This window comes from Ranitomeya imitator, chromosome 6 (genome assembly GCF_032444005.1).
Source record: "Ranitomeya imitator isolate aRanImi1 chromosome 6, aRanImi1.pri, whole genome shotgun sequence".
In the NCBI taxonomy this organism is placed as follows: domain Eukaryota; kingdom Metazoa; phylum Chordata; class Amphibia; order Anura; family Dendrobatidae; genus Ranitomeya; species Ranitomeya imitator.
In genome coordinates this window covers 45,838,229-45,853,212 of record NC_091287.1, presented here as the reverse complement: position 1 = coordinate 45,853,212, position 14,984 = coordinate 45,838,229, and the positions used below count along the sequence as shown (strand labels likewise).

Sequence of the window (14,984 nt, the reverse complement as noted above, 5' to 3'; positions counted from 1 at the left end):
AGTTTATAACGTAGAGCCGTGAAAATAAAAAATCGCTTTTGTTTACACAAAAATGATCTTTTCGCCCACAAATTCTTATTTTCACAAGGGTAACAGGAGAAATTAGACCACAAAAGTTGTTGTGCGATTTCTCCTGAATACGTCGATACCCCATATGTGAGGGTAGACCACTGTTTGGGCGCACCGCAGAGCTTGGAAGTGAAGGAGCGCCGTTTTACTTTTTCAATGTAGAATTGGCTGGAATTGAGATTGGACGCGATGTCGCGTTTGGAGAGCCTCTGATGTGCCTAAACAGTGGAAACCCCCCACAAGTGACACCATTTTGGAAACTAGACCCCTTAAGGAACATATCTAGATGTGTGGTGAGCACTTTGAACCCCCATGTGCTTCACAGAAGTTTATAATGTAGAGCCGTGAAAAAAAAAATCGCATTTTTTCTACAAAAATGATCTTTTTGCCCACAAATTTTTATTTTCACAAGGGTAACAGGAGAAATTAGACCACAAAAGTTGTTGTGCAATTTCTCCTGAGTACGCTGATACCCAATATGTGGGGGTAAACCACTGTTAGGGCGCACCGCAGAGCTTGGAAGAGAAGGAGTGCCGTTTTACTTTTTCAATGTAGAATTGGCTGGAATTGAGATTGGATGCCATGTCGCATTTGGAGAGCCCCTGATGTGCCTAAACAGTGGAAACCCCCCACAAGTGACACCATTTTGGAAACTAGACCCCCCATGGAACTTATCTAGATGTGTGGTGAGAACCTTGAATGCCCAAGTGCTTCACAGAAGTTTATAATGCAGAGCTGTGAAAATAAAAAATATTTTTTTTTTCCACAAAAAAGATTTTTTAGCCCCCAAGTTTTTATTTTCACAAGGGTAACAAGAGAAATTGGACCCCAAAAGTTGTTGTCCAATTTGTCCTGAGTATGCTGGTACCCCATATGTGGGGGTAAACCACTGTTTGGGCGCACGGCAGAGCTCGGAAGGAAGGAGCTCCGTTTTGGAATGCAGACTTTGATAGAATGGTCTGCGGGTATTATGTTGCGTTTGCAGAGCCCCTGATGTACCTAACCAGTAGAAACCCTCCACAAGTGACCCCATTTTGGAAACTAGACCCCCCAAGGAACTTATCTAGATGTGTGGTGAGAACTTTGAATGCCCAAGTGCTTCACAGAAGTTTAGAATGCAGAGTCGTGAAAATAAAAAATATTTTTTTTTCCACAAAAAAGATATTGTAGCCCCCAAGTTTTTATTTTCACAAGGGTAACAGGAGAAATTGGACTGCAATAGTTATTGTCCAATTTATCCCGAGTACGCTGATGCACCATATGTGGGGGTAAACCACTGTTTGGGCGCACGGCAGAGCTCGGAAGGGAAGGAGCGCCTTTTTGGAATGCAGACTTTGATAGAATGGTCTGTGGGCATTATGTTGCGATTGCAGAGCCCCTGATGTACCTAAACTGTAGTAACCCCCCACAAGTGACCCCATTTTGGAAACTAGACCCCCCAAGGAACTTATCTAGATGTGTGGTGAGAACTTTGAATGCCCAAGTGCTTCACAGAAGTTTAGAATGCAGAGTCGTGAAAATAAAAAATATTTTTTTTCCACAAAAAAGATATTGTAGCCCCCAAGTTTTTATTTTCACAAGGGTAACAAGAGAAATTGGACCCCAGAAGTTGTTGTCCAATTTATCCCGAGTACGCTGATGCCCCATATGTGGGGGTAACCCACTGTTTGGGCGCACGGCAGAGCTCAGAAGGGAGGGAGCACCATTTGACTTTTTGAGCGCAAAATTGGCTGTCGTGTTTGGAGACCCCCTGATGTACCTAAACAGTGGAAACCCCCCAATTCTAGCTCCAACCCTAACCCCAACACACCCCTAACCCTAATCCCAACCTGATCCATAATCCTAATCACTAACCCTAACCATAATCACAACCCTTACCCCAAAACAACACTAATGTCAACCCTAACCATAACCCTAATCAAAACCCTAAATCCAACACACCCCTAATCCTAATCTCAACCCTGACCTCAAACCTAACCCTAATCCCAATACACCCCTAATCACAACCCTAACCTTAACCCTAATCCCAAACCTAACCCTAATCCCAAGCGTAACCCTAATGCCAACCCTAACCCTAATACCAACCCTAATCCAAACCCTAACCCTAATCCCAGCTCTAACCCTAACTTTAGCCCCAACCCTAGCCCTAACTTTAGCCCCAACCCTAACCCTAGCCCTAAGGCTACTTTCACACTTGCGTTGTTTGGCATTTCGTCGCAATCCGTCGTTTTGGACAAGAAACGGATCCTGCAAATGTGCCCGCAGGATGCGTTTTTTGCCCATAGACTTGTATTGCCGACGGATCGTGACGGATGGCCACACGTCGCGTCCATCGTGCACTGGATCAGTTGTGTTTTGGCGGAGCGTCGGCACAAAAAAACGTTCAATGAAACGTTTTTTTGTACATCGCATCCGCCATTTCTGACCGCGCATGCGTGGCCGTAACTCCGCCCCCTCCTCCCCAGGACATAGATTGGGCAGCGGATGCTTTGAAAAACTACAGCTGCTGCCCACGTTGTGCACAATTTTCACAACGTGCGTCGGTATGTCGGGCCGACGCATTGCGACGGCCCTGTACCGACGTAAGTGTGAAAGAAGCCTAACCCTAAATTTAGCCCCAACCCTAACCCTAAATTTAGCCCCAACCCTAACCCTAAATTTAGCCCCAACCCTAGCCCTAACCCTAGCCCTAACCCTAGCCCTAACCCTACCCCTAACCCTACCCCTAACCCTAACCCTACCCCTAACCCTACCCCTAACCCTACCCCTAACCTTAACCCTACCCCTAACCCTAACCCTACCCCTAACCCTACCCCTAACCCTAACCCTAGCCCTACCCCTAACCCTAACCCTACCCCTAACCCTAACCCTACCCCTAACCCTACCCCTAACCCTAACCCTACCCCTAACCCTAACCCTAATTTTAGCCCCAACTGCTGTTCTCCTGCCGGCTGGCAGATGGAGACAGATGGCGGGCGCACTGGGCATGCGCCCGCCATTTTCTTCTGCCGGCGGCCAGGAGGAGCAGCAAGAGGATCCAGGGACCTAGGTGAGTATGCTAGGGTCCCCGAATCCCCCTATTTCTCTGTCCTCTGATGTGCGATCACATCAGAGGACAGAGAATTACACTTTACTTTTTTTTTTTTTTTTGCGGTCGCCGGTAAACAGTTAATTACCGGCGATCGCAAAACAGGGGTCGGTAATACCGACCCCGATCATGCTCTTTGGGGTCTCGGCTACCCCCGGCAGTCGAGACCCCAAAGATTATCCCGAGGAGCATCGGGGGAGCTAGGTGAGTATTGGGGGGCCACCTGGGACCCCTTTTCTCTGTCCTCTGATGTGCGATCACATCGGAGGACAGAGAAATTAAAAAGAGATCGCGATTTTTTTTTTGTTTTTTTTTTTTGCGATCGCCGGTAAACGGTTAATTACCGGCGATCGCAAATGCGGGGTGGGTTAAAAACCCCCCGAATCATGTTCTCTGGGGTCTCGGCTACCCCCGGCAGCCGAGACCCCGGTGAAAATCGGCCTCTGGGGGGTGCTGTGTACTTTTTCCACAGCGCCGTTAATTAACGGTCGCTAAGGGGTTAAGTTGCAGACAAGATCAATATATTGGGGGTTTTTTTCACGACTTGTCTTTGAACTGCTGCCCCATGACTTTTGTTGCTGTGGAGCCCTAACCTGTCTAGTCAAAATCGGAAAATGGTATGTAAGTTATTAAACACAGGGGAATATTATCTACTATTTAGTTTTCTCAGATCTTGTTTTTTTTCGGTTAGTTAATAAATCTTGGAATAATAATAAGTTCCACAATTGGATGTGTTTAAATAAAATGTTCTTGTGCTGAGATAATCTTATAAATGTGCCCCTGCTGTGTACTGTGTAATGGCTGTGTCTGACCATGGTCGAGACATATCTCAGCTCCTGTCGGAGTTAGAAGCATTAGTCTCTTATGATAATTGAGTATACAGACAAAACAGGAGAGCATTACAGCCTCTGCTTTCATAGGTAACACCCACTGGCCAGGAGCTGTGGTATGTCCTGCCGATGAGCTGGAGCATCTCTGCATGGTCAGACACAGCCATTACACAGTACACAGCCGAGACACATTTATACGATTATCTCAGCACAGGAACATTTTTTTGTATAGGGTTGTACAGAGCTCAGCATTCAGTGAACTGGTAGATCTGCAGCTGATAAAACAAGTATTATATCAAGACTTCAATAAGCGATAGATCAGTGGAATCAGGTTCTCTGTCCCTGCATTATGCTGCTCTCAGATCGGGTAACAAAAACCTGGCGACAAATTCCCTTTAAATTATATATATTATTTAGAAAATAATTACAAACCTCCAAGACGAGCCACAACTGATCTCCAGTCTTTGCATCTTTCTTGAAATACATTCCATAGAACTTGACAACATTTGCATGATCGGATAAAGCCTTCAGGATGCTGTATTCGGCTTCAATCTCCTCGTCGATATCCTCCTGAAATTCCAAAAATGGAGATTAATTTAGCAAATACGTGAAGAGTTATGTGGAGGTTGTGATTTCCAGTTCCATATTTTATTAAAATAAAATGAATATAGGTTAACAAAAAAACAACAACTATATACTATATCTTCAACGTGCGGCAATACGACCAACGTCACAGCAGTTTGGTCTTTGCTTTGGGGGCCATCATACTGTATGGATTGCTGTGTTGGGGCATCATACAATGTTGTGGTCACCATACTTAGCCGGGTGGGTACAGTAGGGTGATCATATTGTGCAGGTGGGGGATGCTATGTAGGAATTCACTGTGGGGATATTATACTGTGTTTTTTGGTGGTACTTTTGTTGGCATCATACTATATGGGAGCAAGGAACGGGGAATCCAGGTCTTCAATGGGAGAAAAATTACTCTGTAAGGTCTGCAAAGTTTTGAGGTATGCTCTTCATTGCCCCGCTGAATATACATTATTATTATTTTTTTTTCTGGTGGGGGCCTGATTAGAACTCCTGCATTGGGACCCATAATTTTTATATACACCCCTGCTCTGTATGCCTCCATCTTAAATCAGATTATGCATACATATGGAGATCAGATACAGCACATATCAAGGTACATATATACACTGCTATAGTAGCTTTATCAGTCCTTCATAAAAAAAGAACATGTAATATGAACATGTCCAATTTAACACTATATACAGTACAGACCAAAAGTTTGGACACACCTTCTCATTTAAAGATTTTTCTGTATTTTCATGACTATGAAAATTGTAAATTCACACTGAAGGCATCAAAACTATGAATTAACACATGTGGAATTATATACTTAACAAAAAAAGTGTGAAACAACTGAAAATATGTCTTATATTCTAGGTTCTTCAAAGTAGCCACCTTTTGCTTTGATGACTCTTGGCATTCTCTTGATGAGCTTCAAGAGGTAGTCACCGGGAATGGTTTTCACTTCACAGGAGTGCCCTGTCAGGTTTAATAAGTGGGATTTCTTGCCTTATAAATGGGGTTGGGACCATCAGTTGTGTTGTGCAGAAGTCTGGTGGATACACAGCTGATAGTCCTACTGAATAGACTGTTAGAATTTGTATTATGGCAAGAAAAAAGCAGCTAAGTAAAGAAAAACGAGTGGCCATCATTACTTTAAGAAATGAAGGTCAGTCAGTCCGAAAAATTGGGAAAACTTTGAAAGTGTCCCCAAGTGCAGTGGCAAAAACCATCAAGTGCTACAAAGAAACTGGCTCACATGAGGACAGCAACAGGAAAGGAAGACCAAGAGTCACCTCTGCTTCTGAGGATAAGCTTATCCGAGTCATCAGCCTCAGATATCGCAGGTTATCAGCAGCTCAGATTAGAGACCATGTCAATGCCACACAGAGTCCGGCAGCAGACACATCTCTGCAACAACTGTTAAGAGGAGACTTTGTGTAGCAGGCCTTCATGGTAAAATAACTGCTAGGAAACCACTGCTAAGGACAGGCAACAAGCAGAAGAGACTTGTTTGGGCTAAAGAACACAAGGAATGGACATTAGGCCAGTGGAAATCTGTGCTTTGGTCTGATGAGTCCAGATTTGAGATCTTTGGTTCCAACCACCGTGTCTTTGTGCGATGCAGAAAAGGTGAATGGATGGACTCTACATGCCTGGTTCCCACCGTGAAGCATGGAGGAGGAGGTGTGATGGTGTGGAGCTGCTTTGGTGGTGACACTGTTGGGGATTTATTCAAAATTGAAGGCATACTAAACCAGCATGGCTACCACAGCATCTTGCAGCGGCATGCTATTCCATCCGGTTTGCGTTTAGTTGGACCATCATTTATTTTTCAACAGGACAACAACCCAAACACACCTCCAGGCTGTGTAAGGGCTACTTGACCAAGAAGGAGAGTGATGGGGTGCTACGCCAGATGACCTGGCCTCCACAGTCACCAGACTTGAACCCAATCGAGATGGTTTGGGGTGAGTTGGACCGCAGAGTGAAGGCAAAAGGGCCAACAAGTGCTAAGCATCTCTGGGAACTCCTTCAAGATTGTTGGAAGACTATTCCCGGTGACTACCTCTTGAAGCTCATCATCGAGAGTGCCAAGAGTGTGCAAAGCAGTCATCAAAGCAAAAGGTGGCTACTTTGAAGAACCTAGAATATAAGACATATTTTCAGTTGTTTCACACTTTTTTGTTAAGTATATAATTCCACATGTGCTAATTCATAGTTTTGATGCCTTCAGTGTGAATGTACAATTTTCATAGTCATGAAAATACAGAAAAATCTTTAAATGAGAGGGTGTGTCCAAACTTTTGGTCTGTATTGTAGATTGTTAGACTAGTCAGAACTGTGAGTTTTCTGCTCAATAATAAAATGAACACATTAAATTCTTTTTTCAAAATATATCCCATCATTCCAATCTAAATGAATGACATAATATTTTATTACCAATCAGAGTTCCCCCTAGAGCAACAAATCAGTTAATATTTTTGTGTTTCCTGAACCAGCAAAACACTAAATGAAGTCTAAAGGGCAAATGTCCATCAATTCTCCCTTTTTGGTAGATTTCGCTCTGTTGGGGCACAGGCTCAGAATGAGCTAGGGAAAAAAATTATACTATTATGTATGACATTTCACAAAATATAATCTTTGAAAGTAAATGACTTTTACTCTTCAGATCAATACAATGTAATCTTATTTTCCTTGAAATTTCCAAATACATATAAAGCATATCAAACTGTGATGTTTACTTCTGTTCAGCCTGTACAGCTATTGTTAGGTCAGATATAGGTAGATAGATAGGTAGATAGATAGATAGATAGATAGATAGATAGATAGATAGATAGATAGATAGATAGATAGATAGATAGACAATCAGAAAAAAAACATACAGCACTCCAAAAATCAAAATGAAAAACCGTGGCTTTACTGATCCATTAGCAGCAACATTTCGACAGATTTCTCTGCCTTTCTCAAGCCAGAAAGGTAGAGAAATCTGCTGAAAAGTTGCTGCTAATGGATCAGTAAAGCCACGGTTTTTCATTTTGATTTTTAGAGTGCTGCTTTTATTTTCTGATTTTCTACTTTGGAGGCTTGGACATACAGAATGGGCAAAACAAAAATTGGAACAGGACCCTCAGATTACACAGAACATTATGTTCAGTGATGAGGCAAACTTTTTTGGGTGGGCCATTTATATGGATACACCTAAATAACAAGGAAATGGTGACTGTTTTCTTGTGTAGGGTGTCTTGCATTAAAATCTGCTGCAATGACCCGGGTACTGCGTTCACCAGTAGTGTTGAGCATTCCGATACCGCAAGTATCGGGTATCGGCCGATATTTGCGGTATCGGAATTCCGATACCGAGTTCCGATATTTTTGTGATATCGGGAATCGGTATCGGGATTTAGATTAATGTGTAAAATAAAGAATAAAAATAAAAAATATTGATATACTTACCCTCGGACGGGCCCTGGTTGTCACCGCTGCAACCGCCATGTTTTCCTTCCTATGAATGAGCTTGTTAAGTACCTTCGATGACGTCGCGGTTTGTGATTGGTCGCTGAGCGGTCATGTGACCGCTCACGCGACCAATCACAAGCCGCGACGTCATCGAAGGTTATTAATGCGCTCATTCCTAAGAATGAGCGCGTTAAGGACCTTCGATGACGTCGCGGCTTGTGATTGGTCGCGTGAGCGGTCACATGACCGCTCAGCGACCAATCACAAGCCGCGACGTCATCGAAGGTCATTAAAGCGCTCATTCTTAGGAAGAAAAGCATGGCGATTGCAGCGGTGACAACCAGGGCCCGTCCAAGGGTAAGTATATCAACAGTTTTTATTTTTATTCTTTATTTTACACATTAATATGGATCCCAGGGCCTGAAGGAGAGTTTCCTCTCCTTCAGACCCTGGGAACCATTATGGATACCTTCCGATATTTGTGTCCCATTGACTTGTATTGGTAACGGATATCGGTATCGGCGATATCCGATATTTTTCGGATATCGGCCGATACCATCCGATACCGATACTTTCAAATATTGGACGGTATCGCTCAACACTATTCACCAGACATCAACACAATTTCTATCCGCTCCTCACGTGTTAACCTCTGCGACATGTCAATGGCTGTAAACAAAAGGAAACTTGTAAATAACTCATGAAGTAATAAAGTTACGTTAAAACCAAGCACGCCATTGTTTTTCTTGTGAAATTCTCAATAAGTTTGATGTGTCACATGACCCTCTTCTCATTGGAAAAAATAAAGTTGGATCCAAAATGTCCGACTTTAAAATGTCCACCATGGTCACCGCCCACCTTAAAAAGTTTTCCCCCTCCCATATACTAATGTGCCACAAACAGGAAGTTGATATCACCAACCATTCCCATTTTATTTAGGTGTATCCAAATACATGGCCCACCCTATATATTCTCTTATATGTGGACAATGTGGTTATGGTTCATCAGGAGTAAACAGAAATTGCAAAGATGACTAAAATTCTGAATCAGCATTTTAAAACTAAAGACCTTGGAAATGTAACATACTATGTAGGAATTCAGGTCCAAAGAGAAGAAGATGGAAGATTTCTTCTAAACCAAAGTGCAAAAATCAACTCCATTCTGAATCAGTTTGGAATGTCAACAGCCAAAGGCATATCAGCCTCAATGGAACCATCCGACTTAAAGTTGGAAGGAAAAGATGATCTGTTATCTAACAATAATAAATGCAGATCGGCGGGGGGCACTTCTATAAATATCTATGACTTGATGGGATATCGCCACAACAATTAGAATTCTCTGCAGATATGTTGAAAAAGTGAGCCAAGAAGACATTCAGAGAGTTCTTCGATATTTGAAAGAGACTCAAGACATAAATTTAAAAGGATATCTGCAAGAGGAGATCTGAAACTCACAGGCTATGTGGAAGCAGACTGGGTCGGCGACTTAAGTGATCGTAAATCGACAAGTGGCTATTTGCTCAAGCTTGGAGAAAGCTCAATTTCTTGGTCTAGCAGAAATCAGGTGTCTGTAGCCTTGTCATCTATAGAAGTATAGTATGTATCTGCAACTCACCCAAGTCAAGAGGTCATTTAGTTAAACCAATTATTAGGTGATCTTGGTAATCCATCAACTCAACCGATGGTGATTTATCAAGACAACCAAGGATGCATTAAACTTGCAAGTGAGAAGATTAACGTGAGAACCAAACACATTGACATTAAACATAATCACCTGCGTGATTGATAGAACATGGCATAATTGAGTTTGTTTATTGCAAGGCTGACCAGATGATAGCTGATGTTATAACAAATCCACTTCCAAGAGCCAAGTTTGAAGAATTCAGAACCACTCTACGACTAACAGGATAAGTAGTTGTTGAGTGGGGGTGTTGGAATAATGCTTATTGTTAGATATATTGCATTAACTTTTATTTACTGCTGTTTAATAGTGCATGAATTTCTGTTTCCAGCAATAGTGTTTTGTTGCCAGCAAAGCACTGCTAAAAAAAACTCAGTACATTTCTGTTCACTCAGTGTGTGTAGATGTAGCACGCTTTCACTTACACTTTGCAAGTTGACAAACAAGATGGTAAGATTGTAAGCTATAAGAATTACCAGTTGTAAGCTGTGTTATCTTTGTTCCTTAATAAATATATATTCACTGTTGAACGGCTGGACAGTACAGAGATTAATCCACTGACACCATTTTTCTATCCCTATGTGGTATGAGCTGTGTGCTCCGACCTCTATCCCTGTGCTGTAAAAGCATAAGATGGTGCTGCTTGGCTAGCTCCCATCTTTTATACCGGCTGTGATAGTCCCCCGTAATTGTCTGCACTAGATCATGTGATGTGTTTGCTGCAGCGCCTTATGGAGAAGCCTGCCTGGCTGCACCTTTCATCATAGTAAACACGAGTGGATAATGGGAAATTCAGATTCTTCGACTTTGCTTAATTTTTCCCCCAAAAATTGATTTGCGATGAATACATTAGCACAGATCTCAATACTGGATAGCTTACAATTGCTTAGAGAAAACACGTAAGGAAGAAGAGAGAAAGAACCCTGCTGATTATAAGAGCTTACACTCTACAGGAAAGAGAAGACCCTGTTGACCATAAGAGCTTCCACTCTACAGGAGAGAGAGGACCCCACTGACCATAAGAGATTACACTCTACAGGAGAGAGAGGACCCCGCTGACCATAAGAGCTTACACTCTACAGGAGAGGGAGAGGACCCCACTGACCATAAGAGCTTACACTATACAGGAGAGAAAGGACACCGCTGACAATAAGAGATTACACTCTACAGGAGAGAGAGGACCCCACTGACCATAAGAGCTTACACTCTACAGGAGAGAGAGGACCCCACTGACCATAAGAGCTTACACTCTACAGGAGAGAGAGAACACCGCTGACAATAAAGGTACCGTCACACATAGCGACGCTGCAGCGATACCGACAACGATCCGGATCGCTGCAGCGTCGCTGTTTGGTCGCTGGAGAGCTGTCACACAGACAGCTCTCCAGCGACCAACGATCCCGAGGTCCCCGGTAACCAGGGTAAACATCGGGTAACTAAGCGCAGGGCCGCGCTTAGTAACCCGATGTTTACCCTGGTTACCATCCTAAAAAGTAAAAAAACAAACGCTACATACTTACCTACAGCCGTCTGTCCTCGGCGCTCTGCTTCTCTGGTCTGGCTGTGAGCGCCGGGCAGCCAGAAAGCAGAGCGGTGACGTCACCGCTCTGCTTTCCGGCTGACCGACGCTCACAGCCAGAGCAGGAGGAGTGCAGAGCACAGCGCTGGAGGACAGAGAGCGGTAGGTAAGTATGTAGTGTTTGTTTTTTTACTTTTAGGATGGTAACCAGGGTAAACATCGGGTTACTAAGCGCGGCCCTGCGCTTAGTTACCCGATGTTTACCCTGGTTACCAGCAAAGACATCGCTGAATCGGTGTCACACACGCCGATTCAGCGATGTCTGCGGGGAGTCCAGCGACCAAATAAAGTTCTGGACTTTCTTCCCCGACCAGCGATCTCCCAGCAGGGGCCTGATCGCTGCTGCCTGTCACACTGGACGATATCGCTAGCGAGGACGCTGCAACGTCACGGATCGCTAGCGATATCGTCTAGTGTGACAGTACCTTAAGAGCTTACACTCTACAGGAGGGAGAAGACCCCACTGACCATAAGAGCTTACACTCTACAGGAGAGAGAGGACCCCACTGACCATAAGAGATTACACTCTACAGGAGAGAGAGGACCCCTCTGACCATAAGAGCTTACACTCTACAGGAAAGAGAGGACCCCACTGACCATAAGAGCTTACACTCTACAGGAAAGAGAAGACCCCACTGACCATAAGAGATTACACTCTACAGGAGAGAGAGGACCCCACTGACCATAAGAGCTTACACTCTACAGGAAAGAGAGGACCCCGCTGACCATAAGAGCTTACACTCTACAGGAAAGAGAGGACCCCGCTGACCATAAGAGCTTACACTCTACAGGAGAGAGAGGACCCCGCTGACCATAAGAGCTTACACTCTACAGGAGAGAGAGAACACCGCTGACAATAAGAGCTTACACTCTACAGGAGGGAGAAGACCCCACTGACCATAAGAGCTTACACTCTACAGGAGAGAGAGGACCCCACTGACCATAAGAGATTACACTCTACAGGAAAGAGAAGACCCCACTGACCATAAGAGCTTACACTCTACAGGAGAGAGAGGACCCCACTGACCATAAGAGCTTACACTCTACAGGAGAGAGAGGACCCTGCTGACCATAGGAGCTTACACTCTACAGGAAAGAGAGGACCCCGCTGACCATAAGAGCTTACACTCTACAGGAGAGAGAGGACCCCACTGACCATAAGAGCTTACACTCTACAGGAGAGAGAGGACCCCACTGACCATAAGAGCTTACACTCTACAGGAGGGAGAGGACCCCACTGACCATAAGAGATTACACTCTACAGGAAAGAGAAGACCCCACTGACCATAAGAGCTTACACTCTACAGGAGAGAGAGGACCCCACTGACCATAAGAGATTACACTCTACAGGAAAGAGAAGACCCCACTGACCATAAGAGCTTACACTCTACAGGAAAGAGAAGACCCCACTGACCATAAGAGCTTACACTACAGGAGAGAGAGGACCCCACTGACCATAAGAGATTACACTCTACAGGAAAGAGAAGACCCCACTGACCATAAGAGCTTACACTCTACAGGAAAGAGAAGACACCACTGACCATAAGAGCTTACACTCTACAGGAGAGAGAGGACCCCACTGACCATAAGAGCTTACACTCTACAGAAGAGAGAGGACCCCGCTGACCATAAGAGCTTACACTCTACAGGAGAGAGAGGACCCTGCTGACCATAAGAGCTTACACTCTACAGGAAAGAGAAGACCCCACTGACCATAAGAGCTTACACTCTACAGGAGAGAGAGGACCCCACTGACCATAAGAGCTTACACTCTACAGGAAAGAGAAGACCCCACTGACCATAAGAGCTTACACTCTACAGGAAAGAGAAGACCCCACTGACCATAAGAGCTTACACTCTACAGGAGAGAGAGGACCCCACTGATCATAAGAGATTACACTCTACAGGAAAGAGAAGACCCCACTGACCATAAGAGCTTACACTCTACAGGAAAGAGAAGACACCACTGACCATAAGAGCTTACACGCTACAGGAGAGAGAGGACCCCACTGACCATAAGAGCTTACACTCTACAGAAGAGAGAGGACCCCGCTGACCATAAGAGCTTACACTCTACAGGAGAGAGAGGACCCCGCTGACATTAGGAGCTTACACTCTACAGGAAAGAGAGGACCCCGCTGACCATAAGAGCTTACACTCTACAGGAGGGAGAAGACCCCACTGACCATAAGAGCTTACACTCTACAGGAAAGAGAGGACCCCGCTGACCATAAGAGCTTACACTCTACAGGAGAGAGAGGACCCCGCTGACCATAAGAGCTTACACTCTACAGGAGAGAGCGAGGACCCCGCTGACCATAAGAGCTTACACTCTACAGAAGGGAGAAGACCCCACTGACCATAAGAGCTTACACTCTACAGGAGAGAGAGGACCCCACTGACCATAAGAGCTTACACGCTACAGGAGGGAGAGAGGACCCCACTGATCATAAGAGCTTATACTCTACAAGAGAGAGAGGACCCCACTGATCATAAGAGCTTATGCTCTACAGGAGAGAGAAACTTACCCAGTGAACTGCTGATCTGTGATTACCCCGATACTGACCCCCCTGTGCAAGGTATGATGATCAGCTAGATGTCATAGCTGCAGGACATTACGGGGAGGCGCACGTGACAACGCAAGAAGAGATTATCGTGTTCTCTGATGCTTCAGCAGTGTGGGAAATGGTGCTCAGCAAGTTATTTTTTTGTGATATGTGACTCAAATCTCAAAATATTTAAATTTGTGTGAAACGGCAAATTTCAGTAATTTCAACTCAAACTCAATCCTCCGTGGATCAAGCCAATCTTCTCTAATCTCTACTTCTCATACATGTAATCTGGCCACAACTATTTCACACTTGGGAAAATTATTAAAGTAATAATATTTATCACAACCAATGACTCCAGACAGTGATTTCTACTGTCAAAATGATGGATATTTTAGAAGAGGCATGTGGTGAAATAGAAGAACAACAATGGTATAATGTAATATGTAATGTAATACTCATTATCGCTATATGTTTTATTTGGAAAAGAATGAGAAAAGTGACTTACATGAAATGGATCCATAATTTTTACAGCTGCTTTGCTTCCATTTTTCTTATTTACGACTTTAAACACTTTACCGTACGTTCCTTTTCCAATGGTCTCAATTATCTCCCAAGTGTCAGAAGGGTCTGGAAATCCATCAAATACAAATGGCTTGCCACGGAATGAAAACATTTTCAATTAAGATGCCTGAAATAAAAAAAAATAGCTGGCGTGAGGTGTTTTATGTACAGGATGGAATTGTAATTCAGTACCTTCAATACAGTTTGTTATTGCACCTCTGCTTAGCACCCAACAGCTGACAACCATCCCCCGATCGCACCTTTAAAGGGGTGGTAAGACATAGAAAGTCATTTTCCTCCTAAATCTCTCTCTATTTAATGCCATAATCTAAACTATTTTCTAATATACTTGAATAAAAAATTCCCTATCCTTCTCTAACTACACTTTCTAACTGCTTTTTTTCACTTCCTTTTATGATGATGCATTGTTTGAGAATCCCAGTGCATGCTGGGATATTTAAATAAAATGTTATCAAGGGGCAGATGCAGAGGTCACTTTTGCAGTCCCTGCCCCCTCCCTATAATGGAGTGTCATCAATAACATTCATTTGAGGGAATGGGCTAGTCCTCATTTGCTGTGAACTGTTTGATGC

The 14,984-nt window shown here is 43.9% G+C and overlaps 1 protein-coding gene across 1 annotated transcript in view; it reads right to left on the bottom strand.

Annotated features, from left to right (window-relative positions):
* MYO3A (myosin IIIA) overlaps positions 1-14,503 on the bottom strand; it is a 173,227-nt gene extending 158,724 nt beyond the window's left edge. Inside the window, exons 1-2 of the mRNA XM_069732227.1 lie at positions 14,336-14,503; positions 4,420-4,554 (exon numbers count right to left, since the gene is read on the bottom strand). Of these exons, the coding sequence (XP_069588328.1) occupies positions 4,420-4,554; positions 14,336-14,503 (303 nt within the window). The remainder of the gene's footprint in view (positions 1-4,419; positions 4,555-14,335) is intronic.
* Positions 14,504-14,984: the final 481 nt, after the last annotated feature.